The following is an 18,214-nucleotide window of genomic DNA, read 5'->3' on the forward strand; positions in this document are numbered from 1 at the left end:
AACTAAACTGAATTGATCTGCTTTGTGTCCCTGGGCCAGAGCTAGCGAAAGAGACCCAGCTTACAAGAGGAATTTTGGTTTGGAAGTGAAGACTTGCTTTCTTGTAATTTCAGTAGAGGAGTGTGGTAGCCCGTGTTAGTCCACTCTGAAGGTTATCAATAGAAATCAAACATTCTATTGTAATTTCAGAGAACCATTCACTTGAAACTTCGTTTACGTGACCTTACCTGTCCTAAATATTTTCTCAAACTGCCCTCAAGAAACTAATCTCTCCAACAGTTTCCGAACTGACGCAGCTCCCTTTGCTACCTGACAAGCCTCTTTATACAGCAGCATGGGTTACCACCACGACTGTGCAAGATACCCTGCTTCCCTCCCCATCCACGCAGGTCCTCCTAATCCTATGCTAAAAGAGGCGGAGCTCCGTTTTGCTCTTATCCTCGGACGCCAGGCAAGGCGGGGCAGCCAGAGCTCGAGGCGGCTGCGTCTTGTGACGTTCTGGTGGGGAAAGCGCCCGCAGCAGACCTTAGCTCGAAGCCGAGACTGCAACGCAGTTTACACCTGTCTGGTCGGTAATTGCGAGGGGCGGCGCTTTGCTCTCGTCCTCGCGCCAGCAGTAGTAGCTGCGCGCGCAGCAGGAGGTGGCAGTTGCAGTGATAATGGGCATCAGGGTATTTGTTGCTTCTTCTTCGTGTTCCGTGGCGGTGAGTGGTGCTTCTTCCTGACCCCTTGCTATTATTCCCGCTCCCTCTGCCTCTCCGTCTCGTAGGGTCCTGTTAACTGTTTTTAGTATGTGGTTGTTCTAAGGAATGTTTGAAGCATAGTAGGTACCAGTTCTGTGGATGCTTGAGCGCTCCCAGTATTACTCAGACTGGTGAGTTTTCGTTTGTGTTTTGTGTAGTATTTTCAATCATTTTGAAAAGTTAGCTCCCATGGTTTGAAGATACTTGCTGTATTGGACTGGCACGCGTGTAGAATGTACTATTTTGGTGGCGGAGGTGCTAACTTTTCATGGGGCAGGTCCTCTGTGCCACTCACTGCCTTCTTGTTTGCACATCTTGCATGACAAACCCTGCCCTAAGTTATATGATGGGGAGCAATAAAACTTGCATGCATAGCCAGTGGTTTATTCACCGCCTTATCTTTTAGTGCTGTGAAAATAATATATTGGAACTCGTTTTCTTTGCTCTTGGCTTTCAGTTATGGAATGTGGAGTCATAGTACAGAACAGCAACAAACTGTCCCCTCTGTTTACAAAGCTACGTGCACTAGCACAGTTTAATAAAGGGAAATGGGACTTAATATACCGCCTTTCTGAGGTTTTTGCAACTACATTCAAAGCGGTTTACGTATATTCAGGTACTTATTTTGTACCAGGGGCAATGGAGGGTTAAGTGGACTTGCTCAGAGTCACAAGGAGCTACAGTGGGAATCGAACTCAGTTCCTTAGGATCAAAGTCCGCTGCACTAACCACTAGGCTACTCCTCCACTCGCCTGACCAAAGGGGTGGGGGGTGTTTTTTCTTTGTAGGAGAGTTATGGTTTTTTTAAAAAGTCTCTCTAGCCCAGTTAGGCAAGAATGTTTTGCTGGGTTGTGGTTCCCTATCTGAAAACACAACTTGTCTGTGGGGAAAGCACACAAACTTTTTATTGATTTTTAGTTGTCTTAAGTTCTGAAGCAAATAGAGAAGTACATTACAGATATGCTCAAACCCAAGGACATGCAGACATATATAGTTCATCTCTCTTTTGTTTGCAGAAGTAGGGTAATAGTGGCTTTGACTCATCCCCATCCGGTGCAACAGTTCCTGGCAGTAAACACAGGAGAGTGTTGATTATGCTGGTTGACCAGCATATTTTTTATTTTGTTTATTTCTTTATTTTGTTTTGTTATCAATCTCCATAAGGTTGTCGATTTAAGGACACTGTAGTTCCCATTTAATTTTCCTTACTGTATAGGGCGTTTAATTTATTAAATGGAAAACATTTTGAAAAACCTAAGGGGCTTTTTTCCTGGGGAGCTTGGTCCCTCCAGGAAACAGGTCTTCAGATCAATCTCCTGGAGTTGCGAGCGATCTGGAACGCTCTAAAGGCTTTCAGAGATAGGCTGTCCAATCAAATTATTCAAATTTAGGCAGACAGTCAGGTTGCCATGTACTATGTCAACAAGCAGGGGGGCACCGGATCTTGCCCCCTGTGTCGGGAAGCCGTCCAGATGTGGCTTTGGGCTCGCCGTCACGGCATGTTTCTCCAAGCCACGTATCTGGCAAGCATAAACAAGTCTGGCCGACAGGTTGAGCAGGATAATGCAACCTCACGAGTGCTCGCTCAACTCGGGCGTGGTTCGCAAGATCTTCTGGGAGTGGGGCACCCCCTCGGTAGATCTTTTTGCCACTCAGTTCAATCACAAGGTCCCTCAGTTCTGTTCCAGGCTTCAGGCCCACGACAGACTAGCATCAAATGCCTTTCTCTTTCATTGAGGGAGGGGCCTTCTGTATGCATATCCTCCCATACCTCTGGTGGAGAAGACTTTGCTGAAACTCAAGCAAGATTGCGGAACCATGATTCTGATTGCTCCTTTCTGGCCGCGTCAGATTTGGTTCCCTCTTCTTCTGGAGTTATCCTTCGAAGAACCGTGGAGATTGGAGTGTTTTCCAACCCTCATCACTCAGAATGAGGGGGCGCTTCTGCATCCCAACCTCCAGTCTCTGGATCTCACGGCCTGGATGTTGAGAGCGTAGATTTTGCTTCCTTGGGTCTTTCTGAGGGTGTCTCCCGAGTCTTGCTTGCTTCCAGGAAAGATTCCACAAAGAGATGTTACTCTTTTAAATGGAGCAGGTTTGCCATCTGGTGTGATAGCAAGGCCCAAGATCCTTGTTCTTGTCCTACACAGACCCTGCTTGAATACCTTTTGCACTTGTCAGAGTGTGGTCATGGGATCTCAACGTCATTCACACCCAGCTGATGAAACCTCCTTTTGAGCCACAGAATTCCTGCCATCTGAAGTATTTGACCTGGAAGGTCATTTTCTTGGTGGCTGTTACTTCACCTCGTGGAGTCAGTGAGCTCCAAGCCTTGGGTAGCCCATGCTCCGTATACTAAATTTCATCATAACAGAGTAGTCCTCTGCACTCACCCTAAGTTCCTGCCAAAGGTGGTGTCGGAGTTCCATCTGAACCAGTCGATTGTCTTGCCAACATTTTTTCCCCGTCATACCCGCCCTGCTGAACATCAGTTGCACACATTGGACTGCAAGAGAGCATTAGCCTTCTACGTGGAGCGGACAAACCCCTTCAGACAGTCCGCGCAAATGTTTTTCTTTCGACTCCAACAGAAGGGGAGTGGCTGTCGGGAAATGCACCATTTCCAATTGGCTAGCAGATTGCATTTCCTTCACTTACGCCCAAGCTGGGCTGACTCTTGAGGGTCATGTCATGGCTCATAGTGTTAGAGCCATGGCAGCGTCAGTGGCCCACTTGAAGTCAGCCACTATTGAAGAGATTTGCAAGGCTGCGACGTGGTCATCAGTCCACACATTCGCATCTCATTACTGCTTTCAGCAGGATACCCAATGCAACATTCGGTTTGGGTAGTCAGTGCTGCAGAATCTGTTCGGGGTTTAGAATCCAACTCCACCCCCCTAGGCCCATTTTTGTTCTGTTCCAGGCTGCACTCTTAGTTAAGATGCTTCTTTGTAGGTCAATCTCTGTTATGTCCTCATCGTCGTGAGGTCCAATTGACCACTGTTTATTGTTTTGAGTGAGCCTGGGGGCTAGGGATACCCCACATGTGAGAACAAGCAGCCTGCTTGTCCTCGGAGAAAACTACTACTACTACTACTACTATTTAGCATTTCTATAGCGCTACAAGGCATACGCAGCGGGATGGGCGGGAAGATGGCTGCGCAAGTGCGGTGCGCGCACCCATGCGCTCGAACGCTCTAGTAAGCTTTGCTGCTAGGAAGATTTTCCGGACCTGGGGCTGCCGTGGACATCGCCCACTTGTGAGAACAATCAGCCTGCTGTCCTCGGAAAATACCTGCTACAGATATGTATCTTCGCTATGTGTGATGCTGAAAAGAGGATGTGGCTATAGGCGTGGAATGGGTGGGTCATGTGTGTTCCAGAGAACTACACGCAGGGTTATAGAATACACCTGCTCTGAGCCTAACTTGGTGCTGGTATTTACACCAAGTTTTGCTTGGCGTAAATGGCCATACCTAGAGTTAGGTCCTGTCATGGCCGCTCACCGTATTCTATATACTGCATGGAAATTTAGGCTTATTCTATAAAATATGCCTAAATTAAAGTGTACTTTATAGAATGTGCTTAGGTGAATTTCATGTTGGTGCCAAACTTTAGGCGTCATACATAGAACCTAGTCATATATCCCTTTTCTCTGTTCCAATTCTGCCAGGTTGATGACCCACCCCTTTTCCTCAAAGGCAGCAGATTAGACCAGTTACTTATATCTTGTTTAATTGTACAAAGAACTTGCCTAGAGTTCAGCCACCTATCTATTTATCCCAAATGTACCATGCATCTTATCCCCATGTATATATCTACACTTGGTCTCTCGACTACATGGTAAGCTGTTTTGTAGAAAAGCATTAGCATCATGTTATTTGAGTGGTCTAATGTGTGCTTATTAGATGTTTCATTAGTATTATGCTGGCATTATATATCTCTTATTTGAATTTCAGTGCTGTTAAATGTGTATATTTTTGATAGTGTTTCATAGTCCTGTTAGGCTTTAATTTACTGTTCTCGTTTACCTCCTTTATGGTATTCATGTTTATATTTGGCCATTTTTACTATTGTTATGCTGTTATCAAAATTGTAGTTTTGTGTTAAACTGTACCTGCTGTACACTGCCTTGTGTGAATCTGTTTATAAAGGCAGTTCCACTTTCAGGTCCTATTAGTCAAGAGCTTAATGTACTTATGTTTTAAACTGGAAAAGTATGATGCTTTTCTGTATGCTATGGAAGAGTAGCCTGATGGTTAGAGCAGTAGGCTGAGAACCAGGGGAGCCTGGGTGAAATCCCTTTGCAGCTCCTTTTGAGATCTTGGGCAAGTCGCTTAACTCTGCTTTGCCTCCGGTACAAAACTAGATTGTGAGCCCTTCATCTACAGTTAGCGCGTTTTTGTAAACAGGGCACAAAGATTTCTGTTTTCAGAGGGCTGGTTAGCCTTAGATGTTAATCTTGTATGGTCCTCTGTTGGGGAATCTTTCAGCCTTTACAGTTGTATTCCTGTCTCCATGGTGGCACTCTGAATTGTTTAGGGAATTCTTGAGTTCATCTAAATCTACCTTTCTAATGAGGAACTAATGAGCTTCAGTCTAACTGCTGTCATTGTTTCTGTCCACGAGGAATTGCAACTATAAAAGGTAATAGGGTCTTTAAAGACATACATTTTTTTTCTGGGACCCCCCCCTTTTTTTTTTTTTTAAACATTTGCTTTGTGCAATTTTATGTATAGGTCACGTGCTAGCTGACCTGTATCTGCACTGATAGGCACAAACATTTTACTCAAGGTAACAGAAACCTATTATTAATTTTAATAGAACTCTATATAAACAGAGAAGCCTTTCAGACCCTAAAGAATTCCCAGACAATGAGCTTTAATAGTCAGGACACTGCTTCTATTAAAGGGATGACAGCCTCCTCCCCTCCTACAGGAACTTGGATATTTTTATACTTGCAGGTTTACATTTTGCTATAAACAGATGAGTAATGTTAGCGTTCTTAGGAGAAAGCTGGTGTGCAGAAACATTTAAGATTAAAACAGATGTTGAATGTTGGACTTGATTTGCTCAAGATCTCTTTTTAATTTTTACACCGCTTATACTGTATACCTTGCCCAATGCTAATGTCATCTGGATCACAAGTCCTGTTAAGTTGGAATCTGCCACCCTGTACACCTGTGGGATTTTATTTTTTGTTTATTTTTTTGCTTTTCTTGCTTAAAGACAGGTATAAGTAATATCCACTTTTTTCTATCATATTATATGTATAGATTAGTGCTGAAATACAATTAATTTCCAGTAAAAACAAAAATACCCCCTCCCAATTTAGGGCTCCTCTCCATATTATAAGTAATGCCCTTCTAGTAAATGACGGCAGATAAAGACCTGTATGGTCCACCCAGTCTGCCCAACTCATTATATCACTATAGAAATAAGTAGTAGTAGAACAAAATCCAGAAGGGGATAGCTGGGGGCACCCAACACAGGGAGGGGGAGAGACTGAAGCAGCCGGGGGAGAGCCCCATACCTCACATTGGCAGGGAGTGGCGGCCAGAGCGGGAGTGAGAGGAGTCTCCCGCTGTCACTCCTCACCTTCATGGGATCTGCCTGGTACAACTTCTCGGCCACCCGTGTAAATTCCTCCCAGGTCTGGTAATACGGCATAACGACAAGAAGCAGCAGCAGCAGCAACTGACACCTAGGCCCTTATTTGTTTGTTAGTTTTTGGGTTTTTTTTTTACAATATTTCTGAAGTGCTCTACTTTTGCTTAAGTTGTGATTAATGTAATGTATTTCTAATATTTTTAGTTGTGTAATTTGAAAACTGCAATAAAAAATGTTAACCTCAAAATAAGTAAAAGCCATATTTTTGCTGGCACATCAAAGCTATGGAAATTTTACCTCTTGTCTGGTGTTCTGAGGGTTTATTTATGGACAGACACAAGTTTGTATACTTAACAATCATCATTTAAAGGATCAAGGGGGAAGAGGAGTAAGAGAGGAATTTTGTTCTTGATTCCCACTGTGAGGCTGCCAACAGGTCAGGTTGATATCCATAATGAATATGCATGGTATAGATTTGCATGCCTACTGCCTCCATTGTATGTAAATCTTTTTTTTTTTTTTTATGCGTAGTCATAAGGGATGTACCAAAAAACTTGACCTATCGGTGAACCTTGAGAACTGGGAGTGAAGACCAAATTACAGGGTCATAATCAACAGTAAACAGTGTTACATAGATGTCCAATGTACAGCTTACCTAATTTAACACACAAGGACATAAGAATTGCTATAATGGGTCAAACCAAATGTCCATCTAGCCCAATATCTTGTTTCCAAGAGAGGCCAGTCCAGATCACAAGTACCTGGAAGAGTCCCCAAAGCAGCAAGATTCCATGCTACTTAACACCTGGGATAAGCAGTGGCTTTCCCCAGGTCTACCTTAACAGTTTATGGGCTTTTGGGTCCAAAAATGTGTCCAACCCCCCCCCCCCCCTTTTTTTTTTAATCCAGCTAAATTAACTGCTTCTACCACTTGCTCCAGCAATGAGTTACAGAGCTTAACTACACATTGAGTGAAAAAAAATTCCCTATTTTAAATGTGCTACTTCCTTGTCATCTATACCAGACCAGTCCACACTAATGGATTGTGTCCATCTACCAGCAGAAGGAGACAGAGAAAATAGTTCCAAGTAAACTGCCCCTTAAGGGTATCGTGCAGCCTGGAATGGTCAGTATTTTCTCTGTTTCCTAGTGGATGATGGATGGATCGTGCAGCTGCTCTAAATTGCTGGCTGGTAGCTCCTTTCCCAGATTCTTCTGGGGACAGTGGAGCCAGGGGTGTGCTGGTAGCTATGTTGGGGCTAGTTTTAGATGATACTCAGTGGTCCTGAGTTCCTCATCTGCCAGCTAGGGTGATATCCAGTGACCCTGGTTCCCTCCCCTTCCCTACCTCCCCTGGCTCTTTCTAGCAGGGTGATGGTTGATTGTGGCATGGAGTAACTTGTCTCCCCTGTGGGGGTTGTTCTCTTCTGTGGTGGTAGGTATATCTGAATTTCTGCCTCTGAGGTAAGCCTTTCTTTATTCCTGTAACTAGTGAAGAAGGTTGTTTACAAAAAAAAAAAGAAGAAGAAACTTTGTTTTACCTTCTTTCTCTTGCCTGTTACCTGATTTATTTTCCCGCCTTTGGCAGTGTATTCTAGGGGGCCGCTTGCGAAGTTTCTATGAATTTCGCTGATTCTGATCTAGGACCCTTCCGAGCTGGTTCCAGTTGCTTTGATTTTTTTTGTTTGTGGGGCACGGCTCGTGTCTGGATCATGAAACTCAGTTGTTTTTCTCCTCTTCACGGTCCTAGACGGCGGCTGGTTCAGAGGGCGGCCCCGTTGCTGGAACTTGTACCTTTGCGGTTCGGAGGTCTTAGTCTGCCATTTCCAAAGTGGGAGAAGTCTCTCACTGGCTCCGTTTGGCTGCAGGCTCTGTCTTTTTAGTCCAGGGCTATTTTTTCATTCCTGTCAGCGGCTATTGGTCAGTTCTTTTTCAGACCGTCCGGTCCCTGCTGCTTCAGGCATCTTGCTTGAGATGCACGCCCCTGCTATTTGATTCTTGTTTTGGCAGCAGTTTTTCCTCCCTTCTTTAGGGAGATTCTGGTTCTCTCGTACCCCTGGATCCCTCCTGTCTACTTTGATTTGTCTGCAGGGTACTTTCCTTCTGGCGGGGGTCCAAGTTGTCCTTGGTGTGCAACTGCTAGCTCAAATCCCTTTTCTGAGTACCCTTGGGAGTGCCATTCTTGCCAGTCTTTTGCTTGGATTCAGTTCACTGTCCCTTTATAGGAATGTGCCTTTTTAGGACTAGTTTGCCACAGCTCTTCCTTGCTTTCCCTTGCTTTCATGCGGGAATTTTAGCCTGGCACAGGCGGATTTTGCCTTTTCTAGTTTCAGGCACCTCTCTCCTGGCACATTTGGCACTCCTTCCTTTTTCTGTAAGGGGCGCAGTTCTTTCCTGCTGAGCAGATCTATTGCTGTGCATCTGGATTATCGTCTCTTAGCTCTACGCTTTTCTCTACTTTTCTGCAGGGAAGTGGCTCTGTTCTAGGTCTGGAGTTTGACTCTCCCTTAGCTGATTTTTCCTCGGTTTGGTGTTAGTGGCCAGCTTCCTCTTTGTACCTGGCCTGGCGAGAGGAGTTTCTTCCTCACTGCCTTACGGCTGCATTTCGCTCCCTATGGTAGGAGGATTCCAGAGCTGTGATGCTTACCTCCCTCTTGGCGGGAGTTTTCTCTACGTTGACTGCTGCTCCGTCTCGGTTTCCTAGGAGGCGGTCATTGTGACTTGAGACCTCTTAGGGGCCGAGTGTCTCTCTTGGGGCATGGGACTTTCTCTTCTTTTAGTTTTACTCCCTCTGGGCCAGGGGAGTGCAGCGCCAAGTCTGCATTTCCACAAGTTGTGCTCCTTTCTTGTTGGCCTCCTGGCAGCACCTTCTTCTCTGGCTGTTCCCTGGGGCTCCGTCTATGCATTTTGCTTGTTGAGCACAGCTCCATCGCTGCATGTTGAGCACAGCTTCATTATTCCATGCAGTTCCACCATGTTGGGCGCAGTTCCATAGTTCCAGGTTGGCTTGAACTCCATCGCTGTATCTGCAGCCTTTCATCTCTGCATGTTAAGTAGAGGAGTGTGGTAGCCGTGTTAGTCCACTCTTAAGGTTATCAATAGAAATCAAACAAAATAAAACATGGAAAAGATGATAAGATGATCTCCAAGAATATTGCCTCCTCCCTCAAAACACCCAGGGAGAATCTGCTACAGTACAAGGAGAAAAAATCCACAGACAGAATCCCCCTTGTAGTGACATACAATCCAGAGCTGGAAAAACTGAGGAAAATCATAAGAGATCTACAACCTATACTCTAGGAGGATGAATTACTGAAAGAGATATTCCCATCCCCACCAGTACTGGCCTTCCGACAGCCACCCAACTTAAAACACAAGCTAATCAGAAGTAAACTTCCATCACAGACTGAAAAGGAACAGAAGGGCACACTTCCCTGTAATTTATCCAGTTGCAAACTATGCCAAAATATTTCACAGGACCCCACAGTCATCCACAAAGGAAAGATATTCAACATAAAGGAATCTTTCACTTGCTCATCTTCCAATGTGGTATATATCATTCAGTGTAAAAAATGTAACGAAGGATGCTATATTGGAGAAACAGGCCAGATGCTTAAGACAAGATTCAATTTACATAGACATCACATGAACAATACTGGTGCCAGTAGGGCTCCCACCCCTGTTGGTCAGCATTTTACAGGACCAGGACACTGTACCAGTGACTTCACAGTGAGAATCCTGAAAGGTAACTTTAAAACCATACAAGAACGTAAGACCTTTGAAGTCAGAATGATTGAATATTTTAACACCCAACAGAAAGGACTTGACTTAAGGATCTGGGGTTCCTAGCCCATTATAAACCATAAAGCTGTATTTCTCTGTTGATCACCCCACCCCTCACCTATCCACACCCATCCTGTTAGAATATCAATGATATGCTTTGATGTCCCCATGCATACCTCCTACCCACCCCCATCCTCCCACCCTGTCAGACTGTCATAGTAATGCTTGAATGTTTTCACTTATATACACTGTCAGCTAGCACATTTGCTTATTGCCAATCTGACTAAGAAGGGCAACCTTCGAAAGCTAATCAAGAAATGTATTAAGTTATGTCCAATAAAAAAGGTATCATCTTATTTTCTTTTCCATGTTTTATTTTGTTTGATTTCTATTGATAATCTCTGCATGTTGAATACAGCTCCATTGTCACATGTTGAGTGAAGTTCTTTCTCTGCAGGTTTCAGTGTGGGGTGCAGTCCTTTGTCTGTGTGTAGAACACAGCTCTGTGTCTGCCTGTGGAACGCAGCTCCTTGTCTGTGTGTGACACGCAGCTCCACCGCCTGTTGAGTGTAGCTCCATCTCTGTGTGTTTAGCACAACTGTTCTCTGCAGCTTGGGTGCAGTTCCAGGGTGGTATGTGGAGCACAGCTCTGTGATTGCAGGTGCTGCACAGCTTCACGTCTGCGTAGGAAGCATAGCTCCTTGGCAGCGTCCGGAGCGCTGCTCCTTGGCGGCGTTTTATACACAGTTCCATTGCTACCACAGCTTCAGTTCAGTTCTGCAAGTACCTCTAACATCCGGCTCTTTCAGTGGGGCACTGCTCATCCTCTGTCTGTTACTCTCAGCTTCTTTTCTGCTTGTTCAGTGCATTTCTGTCTTTGCCAGAGGTGTGCAACTCTTTCTTTGCCCGTGGTGCGTTGCTCAGTTTGTGTGCTTTGAGTGCAAATCCGTTTGTTCTCGTTGAGTACAGATCCTACTCTGCCTGATGAGCGCAGCTTTGTTTCTGTCCCTTGAGCACAGTTCAGTCTCTCACTGTGGAGCGTATTTTCACCTTTGCCTGTTAGGCACTGTTTCACCTTGTCAGTCAACCCCGGCTCTTTTCTGTGGGTTGGATACAGTAACTTTTTTGTTGTTGTTGTTAACATTTGTACCCCGCGCTTTCCCACTCATGGCAGGCTCAATGCGGCTTACATGGGGCAATGGAGGGTTAAGTGACTTGCCCAGAGTCACAAGGAGCTGCCTGTGCCTGAAGTGGGAATCGAACTCAGTTCCTCAGTTCCCCAGGACCAGAGTCCACCACCCTAACCACTAGGCCACTCCTCCACTCCACTTCTCGGTAGCTGTGGCATACCGCAGTTTAGATTGCTAGACAAGACTGTCTTGTCTCCTGTTAGCTACCATTCCTGTGGCACCTTTTCTTGCCGTAGCCTCTTGGTGGCTGGCAAGAAGCTTCTCCATTGCTGGAGTTTTAATTCGTCTCTGCTCCTTTTGTGCTACTTGGCACCTTGGGGGTCTTTTCTCCACAGTGTGGCTCTCAACTCTTTCTTTTTGTCTCCTTTTCTTCTCTTGGCTCTGTTCTTTCATCCCTAAGTCCAGAGTGAGCTGGTTGAGGAGTACTCTTTCTACGGTTGTACCCTTGTATTCTGCTGCCCTTTTCTTCATGGTTCTCCTGGAGAGACTAGCGCTCCAGTTAGTTGGTTCTCTCGACTCTGGAGTCTCTTCTTCTGTGGAGTTTTTCTCTCACTAGGCGTGGGTATGGGTGGTTCCTGGGCCTTGCTTCCTTTATTCTATGAACTGTGGCGTACTGTTTGGGGTTGCATACTCCTAGTACTTGTTAGGATCGCTTCATCCGACCATCTTGTACTCAAGGCAGGCGGCAGGTTTGGGAGTGAGACTTTGTCCTGCCAGGGTTCGGAGAAGTGGATCCTGGTCTTGGAGAGACAGTTCTTCTCCTTGTTGCTCGGATATGACTGTTGCCTTCCTTCCAAGGGGGGTCCTTTGGCATGAGTATCTTTTGCTGCTTCTATTGCTACTCTTGGGACAGGGGTACGTAATTTTTTTCTTTTGCGCAGGACATTTGTTTTACGTCCTACGGCTTCAGTTCCTTTTGTAGTGTTTAACTCTGTTCCATTATGGTAGCCTGGTAGTTTGGATATTTGAATCCTTTTCTGTTGATCAGTTTTTGCTGTGTATAGCTTTGTTGATTTTTCAACCTTTTGCATTCTACTTTTCTCCCCTCCCTCTTTGGGAAACTGCTTTGCTACATTAGTCTGGACTGGTCTGGTATAGATGAGAAGGAAGGCCCTTGAAGATCTGACAGTTTTAAGTTTTTAGCCCTGAATTTTGTTTTTTGCAGAAATAGTGGGATGGTGATCACATGGCTTACATCCACCTATTTCAGGATTCAGGATTAAATTTATTCTTGATATACTGTTTACATAGAGGCTCAGTTTTCAAAGTACATAGACTTACAAGGTTACATATGTTACTATGGAATTTTGTAAGTCTGTGCTTTGAAAATGAGCAACATAGTAACATAGCAAAGAAGAAAGCCCGATACCGAGTAGACTCCAGTTGTGCTGTTCGGGGTCTAGGGAGATATAATCGATGGTCGTTTATAGAACAAGGAAGACATACTAGGGAATAAGGAATAGTAAGGTTAGAGAGATATGGGGGGATGTCCCAACCATGTATTATGTGAACAAGCAGAGGGGTCGGATTCCTACCCCTTGTGTCAGGAAGCAGTCGGGTTGTGGACTTGGGCCACCAGTCACAGCATGGTGCTTTAAGCCACATATCTGGTGAGGAAACTGAACAGTCTGGTGGACAGGCTGAGCAGAGACTTGCAAACACATGAGTTGTCTCTGAACATGGGCATTGCTCACATGATCTTCTGAAAGTGGGGCACTCCTCAGTGGATCTTTTTGCCAATTATATCAACAACAAAGTCCCTCAGTACTGCTCCAGACTCAGATCACACAGCAGGCTAGCGGCAGATGCCCTTTCTCCTCCATTGGGGAACAGGTCTTCTGTATGCCTTCCTCCTGAGAGTACAATTTGCCTCCTTGCAGCTGCCAGAGGGTGTCTCCAGGGTCTTGCTGACTTCCAGGAAAGATTTAGGAGTTATTCCTTTAAATGGAGGAGGTTTGCCATCTGGTGTGAGAGCAAGGCCCTAGATTTTCTTGCCCCACACAGAACCTGTTTGAATACTTCCTGCATCTTTGAGTCTGGTTGGAAAACAATTCTGTAAGGGATTACTTCAGCACAGTTAGTGCTTATCACCACCATGTAGGAGGTAAATCCATCTCTGGATAGTCTCTAGTTTGCTTCATGTGAGTTTTGTTGTTAATAAAGCCCCCTGTCAAAATCTCCAACTGTATTATGGGACCTCAATGAAATCCTTTCCAGCTGATGAAAGCTCCTTTTTGAGCCATTTGATTCCTGTTATCTGAAGTACCTGACCTGGAAGATCTTGTTTTTGGTGGCGGTCACTTCAGCTCATAGGGTAAGTGAGCCTCGGGTCCTAGTAGCGGATCCACCTTATACAGGGTGCATGTGGAGAAATACTCTGTTCTTCCTAAGGTGGTGTTGAGTTCCATCTTAACCAGTCAGTCGTCTTGCCAACATTTATCCCAAAGCCACATGCCCACCCTGGCGAAAATGCACTGCACACTTTGAACTGCAAGCAAAACTTGGCCTTCTGTCTGGAGCGGACTAAAGCCCTTAGACAGTCCACCCAGCTTTTTGTTTCTTTTGATCCGCATGGAATGGAGACAGCCGTTGTCCAAATGCTAGCAGATTGTATCTCTTTCACTTATGCCCAGGCTGGGCTGACTCTAGAGGGCCTTGCCATGGCTGCAACGGTAGCCCACTCGAGGTCAGTCTATTGAGGAGATCTGCAATTCTCCAATGTGGTCTTCAGTCCACACATTCCCATCTCACTAATTCCTTGAACAGAATACCCAACGTGACAGCCAGTTTCGTCAGATTTTAATGCAAAATATGTTTGGTGTCTAGAATCAAACTGCGCACTCCTAGGTCTGTTATTTCTGTTCTATGCTGAACCTTCAAAACCAGTCTGTATATAGTGTTAGATTGATTTGGTTTCTTAGGCCTTTCCATTGCAAGTCCCTGTGGTCCTAGGGTTTAGTGAGCCTGGTAGCTAGGGATTCCCAATTGTGAAGTTATTATGGCCTGCGTTTCCTCAGAGAAAGTGAAGTTACTTACCTGCAGTAGGTGTTCTCCAAGGACAGCAGGCCAATTATTCTCACAAACCCTCCCTCCTTTTCCCGTTAGCTGGAAAAGACATGTTATAGTTCTGGTCCTGTGCGTGCATATTGGGATGCTGCCAAAGCTTGTTAAAGTGACAGTACACAGGGTAATGTCCAACCTGGTCTTTGTCGGATGATGTTACTCCGTTGTGAGAATAATTGGCCTGCTGTCCTCATAGAAAACCTGTTTTATTGATTTAATATACTGCCTTTCCTTACTAGATAGCAAGGCGGTTTACAGATTGAACTAATTAATCAAAGGAATGACATTGTCGATAGCAACAGAAGATAGAGAAACAGCGAGTTCTAAAAGTCATATTAGTTTTGAAGGTAGCTCTGGAGTAAAGTAGCTTAGTGGTTAAGTAGTGGGCTGATAACTGGGAAAGTAAGGGTAAAATCTCATTGACACTTCCTTGTGACCTTGGGCAAGTTTGTTCACCCTCATTGCCTCAGGTAAAAAAAAACCCAAAAAACATTGTAGACCTTCCAGGGACAGGAAAATATCTGAGTATACCTGAATGTAACTTGCGTGCGCTATATCCAAAATAACTACTAAGGGGTCAATTCTATAAATTGTCACCTCAGTTTAACTACCCCATTGTGTGCTTAGTGACAATCCTATAAAAACATTTTGACACCAAGATTCTGTTATAGAATGCTAACATAAGGTTGGCATTTGTGTGCCCATGTGTAGATACACCCTCATGCCATGTTACTAGCAGGCGTAAGTTTCTACACCTAGGTGTGCCAAGTGACGCACATAGTTTATAGTATTTTATAAACTGCAGTCATACCTGGGAAACATGCCCATGCTGTGTCCAGATGTATGCTCCCCCTTCCAGTTAGGTGCTACCTTTATATAATAGTGCCTAGTGCACACATAGGCATCTGCCTGCCAATTAGTGGCACCTTTTGACGTGCTGAAGTGGTACCTTCCTCTAGGCACCACTTTATAGAATTGCCACGTATGTATCCTGTGATTTTGTTCACTTGGCCAACATAGGAATTATTCAAAGATGATAATACTGTGTTGGTTTTCTCTTCGGAGGTCAGTCCACTGTTTTTTGTTTTTTAATGTGTTTTCACCCATACTTCTCTTTTATGTGGAGTAGATGTGTATACTTGTCTATGCGTTATTGAACTTAATTCAGTAAGCCTAATTAGTAAAGACACCAGTGCCTAGATTTCCTTTATAAAATATGCTTAAAATGGGCTCCTTTTTGGATGTCACATAGGCCTCCTGTTATATAATTACCCTTATAACGCCAGAATCGGTTATCCAAATTTGGGTGTGGATTCCAAATACATGTGTAACCTGATTAGCTAATCCTATATAATAAGCACCTCCAACATTCTGAAGCTGACTCTGTGGCAGTGTAGGGTTCGTAAGTCTCATTAAGCGTTTCATTGGCTCTCACTGTCCCCGCCCTCACGTCGAGGAAACGGAACGCTGCATAGTTGCCAAGCAAACAAACACGACATCACAGGAACGAAGAACCAATCAGACAGAACGGAACTTGGAGGAGGGAAGTGGAGTGGATTGAATCTCTAACAAACAGTCATATACAGGGAGGTACGAACATCAGTGGAGGCAAATGCACAGAACGGAAGGGAAGACAAACGTTTAATCACTTTGTCACACACACACACAATCACTCTGTGTATCTCTCTCTTACACTGTCTGTAGAACACACTGTCACTCTGTCTCTCACATGGGCAACTGTATGTTGCATTCTCACGAGTAAGGAGCTCTTCTGATGTGATTGTTAAACTGATTGAAGGGCCTGAACAAGGAAAACTTTTACCACATTGTAACACAGTTTACACAAAAACTATTGTATATAAAGAAATCTTACACATGTAAACAACAATTATATTCCGAATACAACCGTGGAAACATTAATGGCAGTAACTCATTACATTGCTAGCGCCTGTTTCATTGCGTTAAGAAACGGGCCTTTTTTTACTAGTTATACAATAACTAATTATAGGTGTTAAGCACTTAAATGGAAGTAGTTAGGAATTGTGTCAGATCTACCCTACACCCTATTCTATAATGTGTGCCTAAATTTCATAGCATGCAACTCCAAAGGGGGCGTGGCAGTGGGAGGGGTATGAGTAGATCAGGGATATTCCCGGAAATTTGGCATGATTTTATAGAATACCTGCATTTGTTCACCTAACTTCATCTGGGCACAAGCATTAATACCAGCCTTTTGCAAGCATAAGTGCCCGTGCCAAACCGTAGGTGTGCTGTATGCTAAACTAGTGTTCTATAAAGGTCATTCCATGCAGAGTGCCATTTACAGAATACTAGGTTAGTGCTGATCTTCCCAGCGCTAACTTTGAGCATCATTTTTTAAGAATTTCTCCTTTTTAAGATTCTCAGGTGATTTTTAATCTGTTAACCTCCTGTATTTTGGTTTCAGAATTGAACTAACAAGCAGTTTCATAGATCTTGCCTTTTTCTCTTCTGTTTTTACATTTTATATTTTTATGTATTTGATAATTATGTACTATGTACTCCACCTAGAATTGGTAAAAGAGTGGAGTATGAATGCTGAAAACAAATAAATATTTATGCATGAGGCTCGCCCTTTAAAAAAAAACGTAAAGCAGGACTTAATAAAAATTTAACATTTTACTTTAATTTTAAATTTTATATTCAGAAATACAAATATATATATATATATATATATATATATACCCATTTTTAATCCATCTTTAAATGTTTATGATGTATTTTACATCTAATGAGATGACTATTCTAGGTGTTTGAGTGGCATTAAGTGATAAGGTCAAGAGAGAGAAAGTTAGCTAAAGGGCTGAAAGTGGCTAAGATTACAGAGATGAATGGTAAAAACTTGTGATTTGAGTGAGTGGAAGAAGATTTTTATATTGGCAGGAAACTACTGGAAATGAAAGTGGGGTAAGGAAGGAAGAAAATCGGAACGCATGGATTGATTCCATTCACTAGACTTATGGTCAGGGCTTTTTTTGAGAGGGTACTCGGGGGTACTGAGTACCGGCACCTTTTCCAGTGTCTGCTAAAATTGACCCATGGACCACAAGTTTTAATGAAAAAGCTCAGGCTCAAGACACTAATTCTGCCTTGTCATAGATTCTGTGACTGGTTGCAGGGGGCCTGGCTATTGTGGAGTCAGTAACTCAGTGATCACCCCATCCCTGAAGGGTGGCCTGGCATTTGAGTACCGGCACCTTTTTTGCTAGAAAAATTGCACTGCTTATGGTGCAAGTAACAGAACCATGCTTGATTGGCCGCATGGCAGAGATGAGAGATTTCTTGAGTAGGAAAATCATGTAAAAGTCCATACAAAAAATAGGTCTTGATAGAAGATGCACGAGGGAGGCTTTCCTTTGGGTTAAACTCAAAAATGTGCATAGATTATTCCTGACTTGGACTTACTGAAAGTCACCCTTTGTTATCAGGTGTTAGAGTAATACAGTTTCATTTTTTTGAAATCTGTATGTTAATCTAAGAATATGAATGAATTAGATTCATTTTTACTCTTTTAGGCAAGCATATAAGAATATTCATTTAAAATACCTAGGCATTTTTTTTTCCTCTCTGGAAGACACTACTTCCTGTCACTTGGGATAAAGCATTGCTAAAACTCCAGATGCTATGGCAGGAAATAATCTGTCAACAATGATGCAATATTTTCCAGAGCATTATATTTTCGACCTTGCCTGCAGCACTCTAGGGCATCTCATAGCCATACTTGACCCAGAACAGAGGCTAGCGTCACATACCATTTATATTCCAGTTTTTCTTGATGGATTTTTT

General features: G+C 43.8%; 1 protein-coding gene across 2 annotated transcripts in view; it reads left to right on the forward strand.

Moving 5' to 3' along the window:
- The first annotated feature begins 477 nt into the window (after positions 1-477).
- Positions 478-18,214, forward strand: part of SH3BGRL2 (SH3 domain binding glutamate rich protein like 2) — a 72,205-nt gene continuing 54,468 nt past the window's right edge. For both annotated transcript variants that reach the window (XM_030199067.1, XM_030199068.1), the window contains exon 1: positions 478-704. In XM_030199067.1, coding sequence (XP_030054927.1) covers positions 660-704 — 45 coding nt within the window. In that variant the 5' untranslated portion in view covers positions 478-659. The remainder of the gene's footprint in view (positions 705-18,214) is intronic.

The sequence above is a fragment of the Microcaecilia unicolor genome, chromosome 3, assembly GCF_901765095.1.
Source record: "Microcaecilia unicolor chromosome 3, aMicUni1.1, whole genome shotgun sequence".
In the NCBI taxonomy this organism is placed as follows: Eukaryota; Metazoa; Chordata; class Amphibia; order Gymnophiona; family Siphonopidae; genus Microcaecilia; species Microcaecilia unicolor.